The 23,042-nt window shown below is 36.2% G+C and overlaps 3 protein-coding genes across 6 annotated transcripts in view; 2 read left to right on the top strand and 1 right to left on the bottom strand.

Annotated features, from left to right (window-relative positions):
- The window catches only part of LOC113493366 (neogenin-like), a 98,197-nt gene extending 92,286 nt beyond the window's left edge, over positions 1–5,911 (top strand). The window contains exons 14-24 of one of the 2 annotated variants that reach the window (XM_026871312.1): positions 249–369; positions 754–912; positions 1,244–1,377; positions 1,722–1,885; positions 2,221–2,320; positions 2,557–2,723; positions 3,079–3,199; positions 3,382–3,478; positions 4,077–4,137; positions 4,642–4,734; positions 5,066–5,911. In XM_026871312.1, the coding sequence (XP_026727113.1) occupies positions 249–369; positions 754–912; positions 1,244–1,377; positions 1,722–1,885; positions 2,221–2,320; positions 2,557–2,723; positions 3,079–3,199; positions 3,382–3,478; positions 4,077–4,137; positions 4,642–4,734; positions 5,066–5,380 (1,532 nt within the window). In that variant the 3' untranslated portion in view covers positions 5,381–5,911. The remainder of the gene's footprint in view (positions 1–248; positions 370–753; positions 913–1,243; positions 1,378–1,721; positions 1,886–2,220; positions 2,321–2,556; positions 2,724–3,078; positions 3,200–3,381; positions 3,479–4,076; positions 4,138–4,641; positions 4,735–5,065) is intronic. The other variant, XM_026871313.1, reaches the window with a different exon arrangement.
- Positions 5,912–12,691: 6,780 nt separating this feature from the next.
- LOC113493367 overlaps positions 12,692–23,042 on the bottom strand; it is a 32,000-nt gene continuing 21,649 nt past the window's right edge. For both annotated transcript variants that reach the window (XM_026871315.1, XM_026871314.1), the window contains 12 exons: positions 18,091–18,216; positions 17,561–17,704; positions 17,242–17,349; positions 16,757–17,013; positions 16,367–16,586; positions 16,121–16,179; positions 15,543–16,052; positions 14,935–15,337; positions 14,449–14,551; positions 13,673–14,212; positions 13,279–13,418; positions 12,692–12,853 (listed from right to left, as the gene is read on the bottom strand). In XM_026871315.1, the coding sequence (XP_026727116.1) occupies positions 12,714–12,853; positions 13,279–13,418; positions 13,673–14,212; positions 14,449–14,551; positions 14,935–15,337; positions 15,543–16,052; positions 16,121–16,179; positions 16,367–16,586; positions 16,757–17,013; positions 17,242–17,349; positions 17,561–17,704; positions 18,091–18,216 (2,750 nt within the window). In that variant the 3' untranslated portion in view covers positions 12,692–12,713. The remainder of the gene's footprint in view (positions 12,854–13,278; positions 13,419–13,672; positions 14,213–14,448; positions 14,552–14,934; positions 15,338–15,542; positions 16,053–16,120; positions 16,180–16,366; positions 16,587–16,756; positions 17,014–17,241; positions 17,350–17,560; positions 17,705–18,090; positions 18,217–23,042) is intronic.
- LOC113493368 lies at positions 18,368–22,966 on the top strand. Of its 2 annotated transcripts, none has more exons than XM_026871316.1 (6): positions 18,368–18,654; positions 18,808–18,882; positions 19,352–19,554; positions 20,878–20,956; positions 21,989–22,057; positions 22,405–22,966. In XM_026871316.1, exons 2-6 carry the CDS (start codon positions 18,829–18,831, stop codon positions 22,948–22,950), a joined length of 951 nt encoding a protein of 316 aa, XP_026727117.1. In that variant the 5' UTR covers positions 18,368–18,654; positions 18,808–18,828; the 3' UTR covers positions 22,951–22,966. The 2 variants fall into 2 exon arrangements, with proteins under 2 accessions (XP_026727117.1, XP_026727118.1); XM_026871317.1 differs by having other exon boundaries at positions 18,371–18,654; positions 19,400–19,554.

Consider the following 23,042-nt stretch of genomic DNA (forward strand, 5'->3'; position numbering starts at 1 on the left):
CGAGCTTCCACAACCATAATAGTGTTACCCTAAGACGTGGTTGCCGACCTTCTGTTGATTCCAAACTAAAGAAGACTAAAATACAAAAGGATTTATTACTCATCATAATCATAACTTAATATTTATTTACCTAATTAGAATCCAAAGGCGTAATTCTTACGTATTTTTTCATTGAGATACTAATGCTTTTAACGTTCATACCCTAAAAAAAATTTACAAGTTGCTTATAAAATGCTTCTTTCTCCCAGTGCCGACCCCAGAACCACTGCAAGTCCGAGTCCTGGGCACCAAGAAGCTGCCGTGGCTCCAGCAGAACCTGACGCTGGTACCGTGGTTCTCCACCAGCGGCGCTAGCCACGAACTGGATGGGTGAGGTTCTGTTGCTCTCCAAACAGATGATGCCTTATTTAATAGTATAAGTTAATTAGGAGAAGTTTTTATGGTGATGATGGTTTTAACCAAGGTTTTGGTGAATTTTGTGAGACAGTTTAATTAACGGTATAGTTCAGTTCTCACTTCAATTACCAGCTATTTGCCTACGAGTACAAACCATTAAAATTATAACTATAGAGAGATTCTTCTGATCTCAAAGTAAAAACAGATCTGCTGCTTTTTTTGCAAAAACAGATGTTTAAAATTAACCCTAAATCCGACATTTCAATACCACACAAATAACATTAAAGGACCTGGAAGATTAAATGGACATTGTCCGAAAGTCATTGTGCCCAATATTAATAATCGGTTGAATTTCAGTAAGGTAACAGTTGTCCCTGAAGACGTGGAGGTGGTGGATGTGGGGCCGCGCCACTTCACGGTGCGCTGGCGCTGCGACGAGGTCGCCAACCTGCGCGAGATATACACCTACATGGTCTGCACCAGGAAGGTCAACGGGAACGAGGAGTGTGTTGAAAGGTATGGTTTGGTTGATATTTAAACACCTACTTTATGTTCGTCATTGTCAATATATTGCCTATTTAAGGGGGATTTATCAGATCTTTAAAATATGTCGGCAAATGTTTTTTTTTAATGAAGATCCGATTTTTGCTTTAAAGTCACGACTCCCTCATTAAGGAATTTAATCCTTGTCGCGGGGGCTTTCACAATCATTCAAGTCACGTGCTCAAAGTAGCCAGATTCAGACCAATCATACCTAGATCACTGAAACAATTAAAAAAAATCCTGCTTTATTATCCTATTTCTTTGTTGAATCTCTCAAGTGATTTCATAATTTTTCTCCCTACAGCTACTCTAATTCAATTCGTGTCGAGAATCTGTCTCCGAGCAGCGAGTACGTGGTTCGAGTTCAGGTTCGAGTGCCGGACAGGGGTGCTGTGGGAGAGTTCTCTAAAGCAATACAAATCAGCACGGAACCTGAAGGTATGTGATACTTCAAATTTAATGGCCCTATTAAAAAAAAACTTTCTTAGACATTTACTTTGTTTTAATGGCCAATCAATTGTTTAGTTGTCTCCGTTCCATATAACCCCACTTTGCTTCCATGAAAACGCACTAAGCATTAGGCCTACCTGCTTTTCTGTTCTGTAGAAAAACTCAGAATTTTCAAAACTCTTTCAAGGCTCAACTTATCATAATCGCCAGGAGTGTGTATTAATTCCTCCTCAGGACACTTAATCTATTTATTTCGATATTTCAACTCTAAACTCAGTCTCGTAATTGCGTAAGGCTCTACTTAAAACATAATTGAGTACATTTCTTCCCAGGATCCCAACGCTTCAAGGACTTAACCTACAAGTTGATAAACGCGACTACCATCCGTGTGTCCTGGAACAGCGTGCCTGACAAGTACACCGTCCACTACAGCAACGAACTGAAGCTGCCCATCAACCAGTGGCCCTGTGTCGAGACCAATGGGAATACTGTGCTGGTATGTACCTAAAATAGTTAAACAATATTTTGTACGTGACCAAAAGGGCGCGGAAAATGGGCAAGTTAAAGCTATTCGTCCATTAGCCCTAGATTTTGAGTCACTAATAACTAATAGCCAACCAATTCAAGGGCCGTATATAAATAACATTTAACAAAAGCGTTAATTACAATCCAGCCCAACGGGATGATGACGATGTAAGCATACATGACAAATGTCAATTATTAAGAGGGAAGAAGGAAGGGCACGTCAAAGGCATCATTGACAGAAGAAGCAATACACTTAAAAATACATGCAAAGTTTTGTATCAATAACTAAAGGTAATTTTTTCCCAGATCACTGGCGTGGATTTGTCGAGCGTGTTGTACGTGATGATAACTGGATACGAGCCGGTGGGGCACAGCTCCATCTTAAACATCCCAGTACAAATGCCTGGTGAGTAACATTATAATTGGATTAAACAAGTATTGGGAAAGCTAGCAAAAGGGAAAAGACGCAGCAACATTATGTTTTTCTAACGGCATGGTGACGTCCTAAAATAGTCAATTATAAATAGTTATTGTGTGATAAAATATAAAAGAAGTTCTAACTTTTGTTCAAACATATTTCTTCTTATACTGATTTTACTTCTCGGTAAGAAAATAAAACATATTCTCTTTCTCTGTAATAAGATTATCCATCCCGTGCAGAAGCCAAGGAGTTGTCGTACGAGTTCAGTCGCGCGGGCGTGGAGGTGCGCTGGCGCGGCGCGGGCGCGCGCGTGCTGCGCTACTCGCAGAACCTCACCACGCCGCTCGAGCGCTGGACCAGCATCAACGTCACTACCAACAGCTTCCTTGTAAGTACTCCTTATACCGGTAATGTCTGAAATAGGATGACTGGAAATCACGATCGGGGACCTGGGTAGCTTAGTTTGTCAGCTGACTGGTTCTCTAAACTAGGAGTCACAGGCTCGAATCCTGTCTTACACTTTTATCTTTGCAATTTTTTACACCTGTTCATTTAAATAACATATTTACCCCGTTTACATACTCCCTTCATATCTTAAAGTCAGTAGTGAAAACCTCATTTAGAGCTCTATCACGCTGTCTGCTTTGCCTCGTGCTTGCAATTTCCGGAACCGCAAAATCTTCCACGTATTGTTTTTATCCAGTAGGGTATACCCTACTACTAATATATATTTTACCCCACAGCTGACGGACCTGGACCCCTCGCAGCCAACGTACGTGATGGTGGCGGTGGCGGGCCCCTCCCCACGGAGTCAGGTGCTCACCGTGCCGCCGCGACCGCCCGACCAATCCTCCTTCTATCTGAGTAAGTTTCATCACTAGTTGAAAGTTGAAAGATTCTGTATGTCCCTCCTTCTTTAAGCAAACCTAATAGTCATGAGAGCCTAAAAAACAAGGGTTAACTTTATCATTATGGGAAGATGCCTTTGAGCCACTTTGAGTAACTTTTAAGATGATAACAAAATGTTTGTATTTATTTGGTTTCAGCTTTAGGTATTGCAATAGGAGTATTGCTACTGTGTGTGCTAGCAGCTGCTGCGGTTTGCATTTGGAGGAGAAGAAAACGGACTAGATCTCCAGTCAGGTACGGAATTATGAGATTCTGAATGAAGAAGTATCATCTATCGTTTTGAAAGTTAACAACTCATTCGAGACAAAAATACTTGATTTAGGAGTTATATCTTAGGTCAATTTATACCAGCACGAAGCATTATAATAATGTATCTATCTAAGAATCAATAAAAACTTTTTTCATTATTCTACCATATCACGCTCATAATCGACTGGCCTGTTGGTTTAGTGGCTGGTGACCCTGACTGCTAAACCGGAGGTCGTGGGTTCGATTCCCACCCAGGACAAATGTTTGTGTAATGAGCACGATCATTTGTTCTGTGTCTGGGTGTAATTTATCTATATTATGTACGTATTTAGAAATATATAAGTATGTTTATCAGTTGTTTAGTACTCATAACACAAGCTCTCCTTAATTTGAGACTAGATGGCGTTGTGTGAATGCTGTCCAATAATATATTATATTATAATATTATATTATATTATAATGATTAGTAAAATGATATATCCTGCATGATTTGGGAATAAATAAATCTTATCTACAGTCTGATAACAAGCCGATACTTGGCGCCAAAAGGTTTGTGTTATTTTTAATTATTTTGCTTCACCAGGTCACGACGACGGCACTTATCATCCAATGATGGCAACGAAGAGGAAGGAGCTGAAATGAAGGTATTGTATCGAGGCATTTGTGTGATCTATATCATAGAGCCTAGCAACCAGAACTAATAGTTTGGTGACGGTTGGACTGCCAAGTCAAATACTGTAGACAAATCCCGACAGGCAACAATTTCTTTTTGAATGTCTTGCTTATAAGTAATTATCACTTGGTAAAATAATGAAGGAAAACAGAATTAGGAAACCAGCCCAAATTATATTTGACAATTAATGGTATTTTAACCCATTTCAGTTGTAAAAAAAACAGACTATAATACATGTTCTTGTACATCACTTTTAATTTTGAAGATAGTTTTTTTCCTATTCTGGAGAAGTAATTAGTTAATACTAAATTCAATACAGCAATTTGTATGAAATAGTTAATCTCTTTAAAAATTTAATTTCTAACAATGATCCAAATAATTAATTTAAGCAGAAATTAATGCAGGATTACTTAAGTATTAGGACTTTTTCTTTATTTCTTTGTACAACCCAAGATAATAAGTAACTGTTGTGCAGAACATTGGCAACCGGCTGGCCAACGGTGGTGGCTCCAAGGATGCTGGAGAACCCTTACTGAACGGACACGTTCATATCACTGAGAATCCCAATGTGAGTACTAGTAGCAATTTATTTTTTTATTGATATGATTTAAATAGGCATTAATTTAGGACTGCAATTATGATTAGTTTTTTAGCAAAAACTATGACAAATTTAAATTTTTGTTGTTGATTTAGGAATCAATATCTAATGTGATGAAACAATATAAGCGCTAGTAGCATTTGGCCTTGAAGAAAAGATTCCTTGTCCTTGGAAAATTATAGTGGTGTTTTTGGGAACTTTCTCAGTATCACGAATAAAATCCTTTGGTAATAGTCTTGCCTAAAAAATGTCACTTGCTGGACTTCATCTGAATGTCTACAATAAGCGTAACTTTCAACAGCAAACAAAAACACCAAACGGACGCATGCGCAAAGGGCGCCGCTACGAGCCTACGTTCGACGTAGCGCGCTACGAGGATCCGGACGCTACGCTGGAGACGGTTCTCGATCCCGACACGTCCGCCTCTACGACCTTCAATCTCCTGGACACCTCCCGGAGACCGGAGTACGACGTGTCCAGGTCTTCGCGGGACATCAGCGCGAACAACTCGTTCAACAAACTCCCGGACGACAACATGAACTCAGAGCTAACAAGGAGTACCGACTTCCAACTAGACAACAGCAAAATTCTCCCCACGCTCCAGCCTAACGGTTGAGACCCCGCCCCTCCCGGGCACACAGAACTACACGAGGGGTAGGCGGCCCCTGAAGTCTGGTATCCCTCGATACCGATTTCTCGCGTCAATTCGAATGGTGTTGCTATATTTAAGTCAAAGAATTGAGATTCTGTACAGACAATCTTTTTTTTACTAGTTGCTCGTTAGACACAGTAAAATGGATATACGAATATGATAAGGAAGGATAATACTTAAAAGTGTTTTTATAGATAATAATGAGGCTTAAAATAGTCCGATTAATACGGGTCTGCGCGAGGATAGCTTGTCGTGTTACGTTCCTAACGTTAGAATTTATTTTTAATGATTGTAAGGCTGATATTTTTTTTTTTGATAAACAATAGTACGGGTAAATAATTTAAGTGTTAAAAATGGATTCAGGTCGAAAGTAGCAGTTGTCCAATAGCACGTGAAGTTATTCTCGCCCCATCCGGTCTGATCACCTCCTGATTGTTACGATGTATATATAACGTTATTATTGCCGTTTACGGCTCGCACTTGTACATAACGTAGTTCGGTTACGGCCTGAGATTATATGCGCCCGACAATAAAGTAGGAATGGCGCGGACGGGAGCCTCGCGTCGCGAACAGTGCCTCAACTACACATCACGAATCACAAATAGACCACTGTTAGTGCAACATTATCGTACAAATGTAGACCAAAATGTAACCCAAACACCCTGAAATACGCGTGTACATACAAATAGTATTTAAATAATGTTACAAAAATAACTATATTTATTTTATTCTGATTATTTTCAAACAGTTTGTAGAGAAGCCTTAGATGCTAGTAGCTCCACATTTACATTCCACTTCTGTTTTAATATTTACACATTACAATATTACAAACGCACATTTATATGTTATTATAATATCTTGTTTAATCCAGTTTTACATATTTTAATCCACAAATTTCTAGATACTTAAAACCTAAGAAATCGAGTAGATAGAGTCATATTAAATGTAAAATATAGAATATATATATATATTATAATAAAAATAATAATTTATTACAACGAACTATGGATATTATAAAATGAAAATAGTTTATAAAAACACGCGTTATCGTTATGAAAGTTACTAAAACGTTATTGCACATTTTTTCCTCTTTTTAAAAGCTTGAACATGTTTAGCTTACGTCACGGCTCAGATTGGTCATAATTCGATTATAACTAGAAGAAAAATATTACTATTTAAGCAATATTGAATAAAAAGACCTAGTCTATGAAAATTGTTATTCTAACAAGTACCCTTTTAATTATAAAACAAAATTAAAACATTTTAAATCAAAATCCGTTGTGTTGCTATGACGACACGTGTCGTGACGTAAGCTACATATACTCGGCACAGCCTACATTGTTTTAATGATGATCGTTGTTCATTATTCCATATCACAATTTATATCTACCTCATTTTATTCCTTGTAAGATTATTTTAGATGTTTAAAGAAAATTTTGACGTTTAAACCATGAAGTTTTCTACAACATCCCATCGATGGTAAAGTGGCACTTACTGTATAGATTAAGTGGTGTTTTTTTTTATTTATTTATTATTAGGTCTGTAAGTATTTCACTGATTATTCGTAATGTTTATTTTATTATTATTTTTTGCAGTTTTTTTAGGTATTCGTTAAGTCTTGGCTGGTTTTTGGTCGATGTAGTGATTTTTGTTTATCAGTTTAAATCATGTTACAAAATTAACCAATCGTAAGTTTTAAATCGTAAAATAAATATATAGATACTATTATGTTTATTTTTCACTTTTATTACTTTTTTCTTTTAACGTATTTTAAACCATACAACCTTTTGTTTTGATTTTATTATTATTTTTCACATCGCTATATCGACCAATACCTGGCGTTGTTGCAAACGTTTTCCAATAGAAACTCTAAACACATTCTGTTTCCTCCCTTTAAATGACTGATTTGAATATGTCTTATCGCATAAAATCAGACGCCTATTCTCGACTATATTATTATTATATGTACCTATTTATATCTTGAGTTAAAAGCACCTAGGTACAATTATTATATTGTAAGGTTGGCAGCCGCGGAGCCAAAGTAAAAAAAATATACGAATATAGTTTCTCACTTGATTAAATTACCTGACAACACTGTCGCTTTTTAATTGTTGTAACATTCTGAAGTTTGTTTTTTTAACTTGGCACTCCCGGCCGCCATTGTAAATATTATAAAAATATAAACTCAGTTTAAAATTAAATTGAAAAGGAAAACGCCGACTATGTACCTGAAAAAATTCAATTACACTAAGGTAGCTAGACTTAGGTGTAGTGTTAGATCTTTAAAAATCTAGAATTTTATCTATGACGCTAGGTTTTGTCACAGGGTCTAAGCTTCGATTCTAACTATTTGCAAAGTATGCGCTGTTTTACACCTTATTTACGGCTAGAACTCAGCGCATTTTTTTTGTACTTTTCTATGTATTTAGGGCTCGAAGTAGTGCACTGGTTTTTTCAGTTTCATACGTTTATAATTTCTATTTAATTGCAGTATTTTGCGTGACGGAATTTCGCTGTTGTCTTTTACGGATTTATAATATATTACTGTTTCACATTGACGTAAGTCGAAGGACCATTTACAGCCAAAAATGTATAAATACACAATTTATTAAAACGCCTATTTCATTTGTTAAATGTAAGTTGTATAAAAATATAAGAATAAATTTAAATTACAAAACGCTTCGGTGACTATTTTAATAACTAAAGTTAACATTTTCAATGTTTTCTATAATATGAATTAAATGATAAAATTAACAATTTCTATAATAATTATAACACCAAACATATTTTTCTGTGAATTGGAGAGATAATTGAAATGAGATACAAATGAAATAAATAATACAACTGTTTCTTAAGGAAATGAATTTTATGATGGATAACGATTTTTGTAATGAATTAAGCGTTGCATATTAAATAATATAAAGTATAATTATAAACATAGTATTTGCTCCTAAATGAAATAATATATGTCGCATTTGATTTTATACAACTCAATGAAATAGGGTTAACTTTGAATGTTCAAAACGTACCGTAGATTTTAACTAAGATTTATAATTTCTACCATAGGATTACCGTTTAACATTATATTGTAACTTATTTCTTATTAATATGGATTTTCATGTTCACTCGTGGTTGTGTTAAGTAATATTTTAACCACTTACTGTATTACTGAAAACTGTTGGATTTATTATTATTTTATTATTAATTATTGTATTTTAAAACCAAAACATTTATCGTCGACGCAATAACAGATACCTGAGTGATGTACAATGTTTTTTTTGTAACTTATTTATAAATCTAGTGCATGCATTTATAACTTTTTTTTGTTTTGTTTGGTCCGTTTTTTGGGAAGTAATGTTTTTGCATACCTATATTGTTAAATAAATATTGTCTTGAACAATGTCTACCTCTAGACGACTTATATTTCTACAAGCGGTAAAAGCAAACTGAATCGTTCGAATGTATTAAAATGACGATAATTAACGTTAATTACTGCATATTCAATCAAATTTTATCATGTTTACAGCTTGTATAAATGTCTTTGGTATACGGAGTGTGCTTTACATAAATTGTAAAAGCATTTTGACCACAATTTAAATGAATGATGGCGATCGGAAAGCACATTGTTCATCGGTCACTGGTGACCTATGCGTTTTATTTTACCAATTTTATTAAAATATAGGTATGTTGTGATTACAAGCTAAAAATAGCCCACACAAATATAGATATAAGGTTGACTACAATACATGTTCCCATGCCGATATTTATAAATATTTGTTTTTTCTTAACATTGGCTTATCCGTCCTTGGAGTAAAAAAATAAGAATATAATTAAAAGCCTGATGTCGTGCCTCTGATGATAATTTTGAATCTCATTTCGCAATATATTAAGCGTCTGTATAATTGGGGATGGTTTTAAGTGTGACCACTCTAAATAAGTAAATTTTTTGATGTAGTAACACTTGTCATTTTTGGTAGATTTTTCATCTAGTGTTGCCATGTAGACAGTTTTTGTTGGAAAGCTTAGTAGCAAGCTAGAGTGCTTTTGTATGCTGTTCACACTAACACCGATAAATTAATTGTTATAAATATTGATAAAGTTTAGTCTTTTTCTGGTTGTCACTTTGATAAATGACCTATGAATGTACTATGAGATTTTAAAGCGGTGCTTTTATCGTTATAAAAGAGAGACAACCCTATATTACCCGTAGCAGCGTTTCTCTTCCTCAACGAGAATAGCTCAGCTGTAAAATCTTACAGTAAAGGCACTGGTTAATTGTTTTTCAAATGAATGTTTTTAATTCAATCACTAAAAGATACGCAATGATTTCAGAGGAAGATGAAATGTATCTTTTCATTGGACTAAAGTTTAATTCGTTGTTTTCCATGCAACCATCCCCGAAAATGTTATTTTTTTTCATATATTTTCTACAATTTCAAAACGGGTATGCCATTCCACTATATTTATTCCATAGATACAATTATTTCTACTAAAGCCTTTTGTACAAAAGGTGACTTAAGTCTCCAATACACGGCCATTCGATTCTTCAAGGAACTACCGCGATATAAACTTATAGAAGTTCATGTAAAGTTGTTGAATTAAATCGTCGTGAATCGGAGACTAGTAGCCACGTGTACGAAGGGCCCAAACTCACATTCCATTTAATGCAATAGTTTCATACTTCCCAATCAGATTATATGTTGTAAATACAGTTTTCATCGTTTTTATAATTTTATATTACATTATATACACAGTAATGTTATAAGTTAGTACCATAGCTAATAATACATAGCTGACCAATTGTTACACAATAATAATAGATCTTTTTAAGCAATAATATGTTATTAAAGTTCCACGTCGCTTCTATAGTTATAAATAAATGCGACTGTTTACACTGACCTAAGATTTTTGCATCCATTGATTGCACAACACTAGCTAGTTTGTCTGACTTTCAAATGAATGGAGCAATGTATGTTATCTTCGGTCATTGTATCCAGTTATTTGTTTGGAAGCTGAACACAATAGGTATATTTGTGATACCTCTGAAATTGTAAAGCAATAGAATAGTTATATTTGTTGTACGTAATACATATATAAAATGGTTATAAATTCTCTGTTTAGCTCCTAAGACTGATAACATTACTACTAGCGATGGTAGATGTCAAAATGTATGGAGATGACAGTTCTGTAAGTAACTTAACTTAGAACTGTCATTCCTATACATTTGAGTTTTGGTAAATGTTTGTAGAAATGTCATTTGTCTAGAGCGCCAGATATTGATATTTCAGTCATTGTGCGATCAAATCGTGGATGGCTATCGTTACAAATGCACAACAAAAAAACTATTTTGGAAAAATCCAGATTGATACTATAATATATAACTAACAAAATGATATTCAATTTATTTATTTTATAAAAAGAAAATTTAATGATCTGATTCATGTTTTGATTGTAAAATGACGAAATAAATACAGTATGAATAAGACTCAGTGTGGTGGCGATGACCTAGTATCAAGTACTTAGTTAAACGCGTCCAAATATATAAAGAAATATAAATTTTAACGTAGTTTGAGATCTAACACGAGTTTTGTTTAAGTTCTTTTCTTACCCGTCTACGTAAGAAGGGTCATATATTTTTTGTCTTCTTTTTGTCAGATCGCATGGTTAACTTTGCGACGGAAAATTGGCTGTATAGCAAACTGTGAGAGCGTTTTCTATGTTCTGTCTATGTAAACCAGGGGACCAACCTCTGTAGTAACTGTCAAACTTTCCAAAATGTCTGCTTGGTTTGTTTGTTTAGAGTTTTTGGTAAGAATGTTATGACGGTATGGTATTGCTCGGAATCGTAAGTCTAGGAATAAAATTCGTTTTAAAATAATAATAATAATATCAGATTCCCAAAATATTCATAATTTTTGGTCAGGACTCGAACGTGTTTTATTATTTCGATTAATAATAAAAAAAAGTATTTACTTACATAAATATAACACTTGTATTAGCATGCCGTCGTAATATTTTTATTTATTTCGTTGCAAAGCACCATTAGCACTTCTTCAGAATATAATTAAGATGTTGATCTAATTAATATTATACAAGATAAAAATTAAAACCTTTTTGGTGGCTCAATTTTGATGTAAGGTATTGATAGCCACAAGCCGTGCTTTTAAGTCAAATATTTGTATATTCGAGAAATTGGGGTAGTTTAATATCATTTTTCGTTCACGTAGAACATTTTTGTATTTTTTGGGATAGTGGAAAATTAATGTTTTCTTTTATTTGTTTTATAAATAAGATTATTATCGTTATTCTAAATTCTTTATGCGTCTATTAAAATATCCCAAATTTTCGAAAAAAAAAACTTTAAAATAAGGTTATATTCAAAATGTTGTGGGCATGATGAGTCGAGTCATGGTTTTGTATTTCGATTATAAGATAATTAATTAATATTGTAGAATCATGCACTATGGAGGTAATTTGTTGGAAATAATATTTTTTCTGATTCATCTTTTTAGATTGCATAAGCTTAAAAGATCTTTGAAATCTTTTCTTATAAATAATATTACTAGAAGCTACGCAACAGCGGAGAGAACGGAAACACTCGCGAAAATTGCCTAAAATCATGTGCCCACAAAACAAAAAAAAATTAGTTATTAAAAGTAAAAATATTGATAAACTGAATCTACCTCAACCAAATTACCCATTAATATTGTTTGTAAGTGTTCTTTTGAGTCTTATTATTACCTACTAATGAATAACTGAAACGTAGTGTTTTATATATAATGCTATTAGTTCCAGCAACCACCTTTTGATATGGTAATTATTGTTACCGAACTATTGAATGGACGTCGGACTGTTGACACGGTATTGTACGAAACGATATTAAATTTGAAAATAAAGTATGGTTACTATTGTTTTATTTTTCTTTTACCTCCCACAATTTACCCCTCATTCTTGTGTCTCTTAAATTCAAGCTCTATTTTTTGAGACAGCCTTTGCCTCATCCCATCTAAGCCACCTTAGCCATTCCCAATGTACCGCCACAAGTGTAAAGTGACACGAGTCGCAAAAGATGCGATGTAAGTTGTTTATTGGTTGATCGCGGGCAACTGACTGAAATTATTGGTACCTACATAAAATTCATTTTTCATCAAGCTTTACTATCCTGCTGCTTAGCAAAAGACTTCTTTCTCAATTGCTCCTGGCTCTTTGCCACTTCTAGTCCGTCATCCGACCTCCTTGCTTGGAAACAAAATTGGGAAATGAAGTAAAACACAATTTGCAACGCGTACAGGTATATTTAATGTTTGTTAATGAGTTGGACTAGCAAGCTCTGGCGACACAGGCGGGACACGGCGCCACCGTCGTCGCGCCGCCGCAGCCGCGCCGCCAGCCGGCTCAGGCAGAAGCGGGAGCGGGAGCGACCCTCGCGGCGAGGACCTGGTGCAGAATATACCTTCAGCTTCAGATTTTGATAAGCTTCCAAGTTCGATCTTTTACTGTGCTTTGTCGTTAAAAAAGTGGCAGCGTGATGTGCTGTGGAGTTTCTAGTACTGTCTCTTCTCCATAGAGAGGATATACGAAGTGGCGATCGGGCGACACAGAGCACTATCTATATTTTTTATTTATATTTCTGAGGTTAAATAGTGCACAAAGATTGGTTTTGAATCATTCGTTTAGGACTATAACTTGCTATCCTTTAACACATGTAGGTACATTCGAATATTATCACCGAATTATTTTTCATCTAAGGAAATTTCCTTTCCAACGAATGAGTTGTAAGTGTTTTTTCCTTTCTAATCGACCCTGACACTCATATAAATAATAAGTATTGAACACTTTTAGAAATATTATTTATTTCATACCTTCATCGGCTACTCTCTGCCAGGCTTCTCTGTCCACATTGACCATGCCGGTGGAAGCACTCCTGCCCAAAGCGCCTGCCTCCTGAGACCCTGACCCCTGGGACTCCGTCACGTCACTCTCGCAGCTTATACGGCTCGATCTGTTTAACGAGAAAATAGGTATAAGGAGGTATAGGCAATAGGGAAAATAGGTAAATAGGTTTCAATAAAACCAATATATAAATTGATTTTCTAAAAAAAAACAGTGTGATACTCAACCACATCTTTTTCAAATCACAATAAAAATAAATTTAGAAACAACTAAACTTAGTTGACTGGTCTGTTGGTCCTAAACTACGTTTATAAGTTCTCAGTACATTGCGTAGAAGTTGTGTAATATTATAGTACGACCCACCTGTCTCCAGGTCTCAAATCACTCGCCGAGCTGGTGCCCTCCCTCCTCATGGGCACCGTCGAAGACAGGAACCGTTCCCTCGCCGCCCTTATCTTCGCAGCCCTCTCTGACAAAGTGGCAGTTGTGGCATCGTAATCCAAAAACGTGGTCGGAGGTTCTACTGTCGATATCGACCTCCCAAATAACCCTGGATTCCCGGACATGAAGCTGCTAAATGTTGGAACAGCTGTGTCTGATACGTGTCTTAATGCAGGAAGCGATTCGGACGTGGAAGGTAGATTCTTGGTCAAATCTGGTACTATAGTATCAGTACTAGCTGTTGGTATAATAGTTTCTTGACTGTCTTCTATCTTCTTCTGTACCGGGATTTCTGTAGGTTTTTCAGGGTGCAAAGCGTTTGCGCTGTGAGATTTGAGGACTCCGTCGTGCCCGCTGGAGAGTATTGGCGTGAGTCGCTTCTCTGCTGATGTTGGATCTCGTCGGGATAGCTGGCAAGCACTTGCTGATTTCTGGACTTCCCTTTCGAGGAACGGATTATTTCTATAAAACAATTAACGTAACATTTTAATCGAGATTTTTTTTGGACCTTAGCACATCTGTCCGAGGATTTACGACATCGTTACTGAAAAAACTTTATTATATGTACACTGATTTCGACGATAAAAAACAGAAATATCAAAAAGTATTTTCTCGATTATTATAATAATAATAGAATTTAGTAGTAATAATGGAAACACTAGAATACAAAAAAAATGATTTAAATCTGTCTTTATTACCTGATGTTTACACCAACGGGCATATCAGGAGGTCTTCGTCTCTCTGTGGAAGGTGAGCGCCAGGCTGGTGACGATGCCCCACTGCTGGCTCCAGAAGTATGACCTTCAATCATACCACATAATCACGATGACGATACTCTATTGTTTGTACCGCAATCACAACTGAAGTCTCATTCACATCAACACAAGATTTTATTAAAAACTTGTTTTTCGAACCTGTTTTTCCTTTTAATATGTTTTGTTTATCTATTGTGAATTTGGTTTTGGTACATTGAGGTGTTTTTTGTGAATTTTGATTGTTATGAGGTAAACATTATTGGATGGGATTTTACACATTTTCATAAAACTTGTATATGGCATGCCAGTCTTAATTTAATTAATTGTTTATCCGCAAAACACTGTGCCATTTTAATACTTAGTCAAAACCAAATATTTACGTTAAAGCAATGATATTTATGCGACAAAAAATTGCTATATTATGCTCACCATCTTCGTTTATTTTCTTATTATATCGCTGGATCATAATCCGAATGGAAGGTGCTGTTTCCTTAGGCTGTGGCTTCCTCTGTGACGATGGCGACGACGGCAGAGGTGGTCTGGTCCTCTTCTTCAACTCCTCAACTTCTTGCAGATCACCAGAACTTTTAGATCGAGTGCTTTTCTCCTGTTTCCCTTTCTCAGCTTTAGGTTCCTTCTTCTTGACCTCATTTCGGTGGCTGTGTTCTGAAGGTCTGACTTCGGCTAGGTCTTCCACGTCTACTGGTATAACAGCTCTTGGCACTGACTCGCCACTGCGGACGACTGGTGAGAATATTTTGCGAGTCGTTTTGACAATTACTTCTGGAGAGTGGTCGCGTTGTTCTGGTGCTTTGAGTTTAAGGACAAAGACCTGGAAAATTATTAAAATTAAACTCATATAAAAACATAGAATTGAAGAAGGAATTCGTCGCTTAGCAAAATTCCGAGACTGAAAATAAATTCTTTGACCTTGCCAAGATAAGAGCCAGAAGCTAGTAGCCGACATACATTAAATAGATACGCATTTGTAGAAGAACTATAAAATAGATAATAACTTTAAAAATAACTTTACGTACCTCTCCTTCTGAATCCGAGTGTAAAGACGTCGGTGGTGTCCTCGGCTTTTCTGATGCCCTCCGCGGCCGCTTGCGCCTTCTTGGTATCTCAACTGTAACCGTATCTACATCCGGTTCCGTATCACTTTCAGAAGGTTTAGATTGCTCCCTCTCTAATCTAGCTCTAGATTTTGATTTCTTCTTACCATTTGCCTTATCAGTATCTTTTCGCTTACTATCATCTTTCTCTTCAAAACTATCCCTATCTTTGGTATCAATATTTCTATCTTTTTCATGTCTAGTTACTTTTGGACTATAATCTCTTTCAATTTCTACGGTGTGTGTGTGAATTATTGGCGTTTCTCTATCTGGACTTTTATGACGACTTTCATTATCCGTTGTGTCTTTATCTTTGAAACGATTAGAGCTTCCTCTTTCTATTTCTTCTATAGTTTTTCTGATGAACATGGCGTCTTCTTCTATACTCGGTTGTCTCATAATCTTTTTTCTGTTCTTTTCTCCGTGTTTATTCTGTAAAATTATTTACTTATGAAAGATTTAAACTGAATTTCTTGGCTTGTGAAAAATGTTTGCGTTACCTGTTCACGGATCTTTGGGCGAGCTCCCGACTTCACGCTGCGGGCGTCTGAAAGAATAACTGGAAAAAAGGAATACAATTAGTAAGGTTTTAATGTGGATGTAAGGTTTCATGTCACATGACAGTTAATTAAATTGTATAGAATAACATATATGAAATACAGCATCGAGTTTACCTTATAATATAAATAATATGGTATATATTTAATAGGTTTTTCTTCCAAATTATTTATATAAAATAACCTTACCGGCGCCATTTGGCTGTAAGACTGCAGTCCCAGTGACAGCCGAGCTGGTTTCGCACAGGAGCCTGGCTTCTGCTTGTCCATACGTGTACACCGGCTTCTGAGGAGTGTGGCGGGGAGACACGGCCATCAGTGGAGCAGCTGTGCAGACCTCTTCAGCCTCCACTTCGACGAGAACTGCTCCACGAGTCTCTGAGCCGTCACATTCATCGGCACCATCAAGCTAGAAAGAGAGGTTTAAAGAAGTCTAAGTAAAGATATTGTATGGAAAGACATAAAAGGGTTTATATTGAAGCGTAAGTATTTAACGGTTAGAATCGTAGAAAGTTTTAGTTTGGTTTCTAAACATCAGTATTAAGGCATAAAGTATTTTAATGTATTTACAATACTTACAGAATTCTCTTCTCTATCGTATTCTGAATCGAAATCATCGGCATCGTTTACACTAAGACTGGAAGCATGTAGTCTACCAGACCCAGCGGTAGATGGCGCTACGCTGCCATCAGACTGGGTCCTGGTGAGAGTTGCTTGTGGGATCTTGGTATTCCGAGCTCTGGCGGCGCGGAGAAGAGCTGATGTGGACGCTTCAGGCTTGATGCCTTGAGACTTCTCCCATTCATGAAGCTTACGTGTGAAGGAGCGTGAAATACCTGGAAAATGACGAGTCATTTTATGAAAGATTCTTATAACAGCTAGGGTTACCATAATACCGTTTTTTAAAGTAGAAGTACAAGTATATAATGTAGTAAAAGTTTGAATAAATCTTAAATACTTTTTGCATTAGCACAGAATGTTAAATTAAATAAGTAATTCAATGATTTTTTCTGTTTAAAACTTGTAAACTTTGCAACCAAGTAAAATTTAAAGTAAATTGTTACCTTGAAACTTAAAGAGCCCGGTTGAAGTTTGAACCTCTACTTCATCAGGTTTGACTTCCTCCCCCCATGATGGAACTGAATTTGTTTCTTTCATGCGTCTCCATTCATCTGGAATTGATTTAACAGAAGATACCAAAGATGAAAATGGTAATGCAATAACCTCAGTCATTGTATTATCATAAATAGTTACTAAGTAAAATAAACATAGCTTGAAATTGTGCAAATCGTGACCTGCTTATGTCAAAATCCTGATAGGTAATGAAGTTTAATACACTCTAGTATTATTTTACGTATGTACAATAAACTATCGTCCCCTTACCCCATTTCTTAAGGAAGTCGTCGCTCAGATCCTGTCGGGCCGGTATTGGCAGAGGTTGCTTGACTCCCTTCTTAAGCTGCCACTCTGCAAGCTTCTTCCGAAAATCCGCAGACAACTGCTCTTCAGTGGCTACGGGTCGAGTTGCTGAGGATAAAGAAGTTTTATTTAACATAAAACTCCTCCTTTTTTTCCTACCATATTCCCATTATTTGGCACCAGGTCTTTTCTTCTGCGAAAGGTTTATCCGTCTCGAATTGAATATTCATTAAATAACGCCTGAGTCCATCCAGGACGATTGACTCAAACGTTATCTGTGACATCCTTTTAAAGCAACAATCACCACGATTCTAGGTTTTGGCTTCACACCAGAAAATATTTTAAAAACCTTTCCAAATTGCAAACTAAAAAATCACAAAGCTAGTGTAAAAGTGTAATTTTAAAACTTTTTTTATAAGGTAAGGCTTTTTGGAAGCGATTCTTCTCATTACGTTCGTTTTATTGTCTATCATGTCCAACAAGACCCAACTCACCAGCATACAGTTTCCCGCGCCTGTCAGAAAACTCTCTTCTCAGTCGCGACTGCAGTGCGGCGTAGTCCCGAGCTATCTCCTGGCGCACACCACTCGAATCACATCCGCTGCTCAGGCCCTCGTTGTCTGAAAATACATTCAAATTGAAATTAAAAATTAAAATAGTCAAATTAAGCTACTGAGTACTTTTTGAACGTCATATTCATATAAGGTTTATAGCATAGATTGTAAGAAAACGTGTTTGTGATAATAAAAATAAAATAAATAAAATAAAAACCTTGATGGATCCCTAAATGCTCTAGCATTAAAAAAACTGCTTTTCAATAATTTATGAAACAGATTAATGTTTGGAGAAAAACCTTTTTCCCATTGGACCCAAATATAAAATTCCGCAACCACAACGATTCGAAAAAAAATACTGTCATTGAAGATGTCTAAATAACGAACTTGTCATAGATTCTGATGTCAAACATATTTCCAATTTCCAAAAAAAGCCGTAAATTAAACTGAATGTGCACAATTTGATGTTGCATCGAGCCTGCCGGGTTGTCCAAGCAAAACAATGTATGTGTCTAATAACCACGGTTTTACCTTGAGAAAGTATCAATTACCGGTTTACCTACTTATAACTTATAAAAAAATAACTATTTTCTTGAACAAAAAAATACGAACTAGAAAACTGAAGAATGGTTTTCTGATTGGATGTTTCCGTTTTAGGTGGCAACTGGAACCAGACAAATGGTTCCCGGCTACGTTGTCTTTGGAGTATTCCTTGTAATATTGTATAGCCTCGTAAGTACAACACTCATATCATAAGCCACCGTAGTTTTGTGTTCCAAGATACTTTATGCTTCAATCCAAGCAGTGACTCCTTTTACAAGGGAAAAAAATGGATTCTTGGTAAGAATTTAAATGTTCTCTATTCCATTTCCTTTTTGTATTCCTGGCCTACTGAACACTGCGGAGTTAATGTTGATAATTATACTACTTCAAATTGTGTTCCAAATGAGTGGCATCATCCAAGCTCCTACATCATAGTATACATCCCCAGACTTAGGCCTCCTCCAGAACCTTCCACAATACTGTTCCAGATATGTGTTTAGTGTATTTGTCCGTTAAAAAGACAATATGATTGAAACTTAGTGTGATAATTACAAAGCTTATTTTGCCATGTATTGAAAAAATCTTCCTTGCCAGTCCGCGGTGTGTATTTTGATTTTTTTGCTCACTTAGCTACCTGTTGTTCACATGTGCCTTTCAGACACATGAGAACAGTCAGTTTGCAGCAACAGCATCTGTCATCCGGCAGATATGGTCTGGTGGGTGTCGCCTGAGCTGCCGACATAGCGCGCTCAGCGATGGCGGCATCAGCGGCCTCAGCGGGCTGGTGGACGCCTACCGCGAGGAGGAGGCCAGGTGCATCTGCGAGGCCTGCCCTTGCGCGCTCATTGAGAACTTCTTGATGTATGTCGAAGCGAATTTTCATTCCTTACGTTACTTAATTTTAGGATGTTAAGTCGATTTTTGCGTAACTCTTAACTGAGGTCTAAGTTTTTTTTTTGTCGATCCCACTGTGCCGCCTTGCTAGGCAAGGGCTTCTCCCAAATCTATCCATTATTTTCTATACTGAGCTACGGTCGTCAGGTCGACTTTGCTAGACATGTGAACTGTGAAAAATACGGGTCGCTACAAATTTCATGTTTCCTAGAAACGTAACATAGACTTTTCCTGGGGCGCTAACGTTAGTCCACTATAATTTTGGTGTACAATGTTACGTGATGCTTCTACGTCGAGAACGTGATTTGATATTTAAAGCTATTTTAACTTCATCATCTATTTAGGACGATATTATTATTTTCTCCAACTTTTTTTAAAATTTCCCCTATTCTAGCAGCTGATATTATTGCAGACTCCTCTTTGCATTTCAGTTTCGTGTTTTTGTAAATCACATTTCGTTTATACAATAAATAGCTAAAGGAATGTGTTTTTCAGCAATAAATACTCATTGTATATTATCTTTCGTTAAAAATAACTTCTAATATTTTTTCAGAAGATCATTAGATTACATTATAAATATAAAATGGAGTACGTTTAATGCTCTTAACTGTATGCTTGTTTATCTGTACTGTGACGTTGCAATTTCTATATTACTGTTTAAGAAGTTTGGTATTGGAAATAGATATTCTTATAATTTATCATCCTACAGTAATAAAACGTCTACTTAGACAAAAAAATGCAGGCTGTTCATTTAAGCGGCAGGTTGTGGCAACTTAACAGTCCTTAGCGGTAGGTCCAGGGTCGTGCCCCGTTCGATTATGGGACCCTCGATAGAGGACCGACTTAATGCATCAGATGTAATTTCAGTACGCTACTCACCAGCCTCAAGAATGTCAAATAAGTCGTAAATCTCTATTGACCGAGGGTTCCCGCGGTCAGTGCGTTAAGAATTGCAATATTAATGCAGACTAGCCAAATACAGGAGATTCTGTAAGGCGCTTTATGTTTAGCCTGACACAATACGCTTCCTCTCCTGTAAAGTAAACAAAAGAATTGTTTACTTTATCTACCTCACGAAGTTGTAGAATAGGGCCACGTTGCCCTTGTGGGCAACTTCAGGTGGGCTGGAGGGCGACCAAGAGATTTTTTTTTATTTTCCAAAAGCTTTAGCCAAACGCAAGCCAAATAAGACTTTTGTTCCTTGACTTTCTTTCTTATGAGTTCTTAATTGCGTTAATTCTATTTGTAACTAAAGAAGTATTTTAAATAATTAACGTTTATCCTCCTCAGATCATGCAGACCGGCGACTCAAGTATATACCTACACAGTGGGTTTTCTTGTTTCTATGATAATTGCCGTTTATAATACAGTAAGTCACATTATTATTATTCAACTGTCAATTGAAAATAATTTTCGATAATATTTAAAATATTAAGAAGCAGATAGAACAATATAGTTAAAACTGTGTGTACTTTGATTACTATGGATGATATTAATTTCTTTCACCACGGCAACGAAATGTAAACTAGAAAACACGAAATCTTAGTGGTTATCAATTTACCTAAATTACTATACAGACTAGCTACCATGCTCGTTACAATTCTTTAAAAATCTTCTATATTAATCTTGAAACTTCGAAAAAAAAACTTGAAAAACGTGAACAAGATCTAAATATAGTGGATACTGTATATCAACTTCACATGACTGTTTTAGAAACTTTTTCGCGAAACGATCCTTTTATCTCAATGCCATATATACGAGCATGACAAATCCCATCGCAATATTTCGATGGATGCCCAAAGATGGACATTTCATCGGACCAACTATTACTATGATAAAACAGTAACATTAGGTACATGTAACTCCCCAGCAACACAAGACATGCTATTGTAACCGTTTAGCGTTACGCCGTGAAGAAATGAACAAACTTTTGGAATGGATCCAACAGAAGCATTTGAGAAGCTAAATCAACGGCATTTCGTTATGTAGTTATATTCATGATTATACGGATTGATGATTTTTTTTTTGTTTGACGATTTAGATTTTCTTGTTAATAGGTTTATTTTTGTTTAAGTGCAGATGTATAAAGTTTGTGTATCTACCTTGAATTAAACGGTTCACGACAAAACATCCTTACGATAGTCTATTGTCAAATCCCTCTATAAAAATCACCAAAAGACTTGCGTAGGCGATCATCATACGCTCTTATCAAACCAATAGTAGCTATCAATCAATTTTGCCCATAAGTGTACATGTAGATATTTGCACATGTACAGGTTTTCCACTTAAGTATTTCGTTTTGCCTCTCTGCTTAGTTTGTAGAGCCACTTCTTCCGTAACATGTACAGGTAATATTATGAAATATCAGGAACCTGATTAAACACTTTGTTTTATGTTGCAGTTCTATGACGCATATAGACGCATCATCAGCGTGATGCAGTGTGGCGCCTCATGCCGGAGACATGCGCAGGTAATGACAATGTACGTATTTTGTTTTATTTTCTATTGTCTCATCATTCAAGCAGATATTATAATCCCACCTAAATACTAAGATCTAAAACCTCGACGAGACAAAATAATTCTTCGTATTTTTGTGGGAACTGGAATTGTTGAAAGATTTGAATAGCTGAAGTAGTTAATGGTGTATGAAATTCAGGAAACAAAAAAAATCTCGAATATCGCAATTATTGCGGAACAAATTTCCGAAGGTACAAAGTTCAGCACAATTTTTTTTATTTTTATTGTTTTATGACTGCCTTTTGCTTTACCAGGGAATGTCTGATGTAAATTACCTAAAAAACTATTTTCTCTTTACAGTTGGTTGATTCTGATGCAAATTCAAGTGAGAATTTTACCCTGGTCGAAGAAAAACCGAAAATGCGCGTGCGCCCAAAACCGCAAACAAAAAACGCATCAACTGGACCATCCGCTTCGGTTGCCACGTCGGCAAAAACATATGATTCAGAAGCGAGTAAAACCTCATCCAGCAAAACTACCCAAGAATCCTTGTTGTCTGCATTGAAGTCATCATTCACCTCTGCTGCCAGTTCAGGGTTAAGAAGTATTACTCCTTCCCCAAAGGAAAAGACTCCGGAAGAACGAAGTGTTTCGAAACAACCGTCGCTCCCACCACACTCGTCACAAACACAACATGCACCGCAACCGCCAAAGGCTCCAAAACCACATAAACCAGCACAATCACCGCAACCTTCAACGCCTCCCAAAACACAAACCATTTCAGAAGAGACTTTGAAACCAAAAAGTTCAGTGGATGCAAAGATGAACTGTTCCAAATGCGTCGAGACAGGAAAGACTTGTGTAGGTGGATGTCCAAATGCAGAAAAACATAGAAAGAAAAAATAAAGCTCATCGTTATAACTATATGTCTTTCCTTCTAATTCGTTTATATTTCATAGAAAAGCTGTAACATGAAGGAAGGGGAACGAAATCAGCAT

Source organism: Trichoplusia ni, chromosome 4, assembly GCF_003590095.1.
Source record: "Trichoplusia ni isolate ovarian cell line Hi5 chromosome 4, tn1, whole genome shotgun sequence".
Classification (NCBI taxonomy): domain Eukaryota; kingdom Metazoa; phylum Arthropoda; class Insecta; order Lepidoptera; family Noctuidae; genus Trichoplusia; species Trichoplusia ni.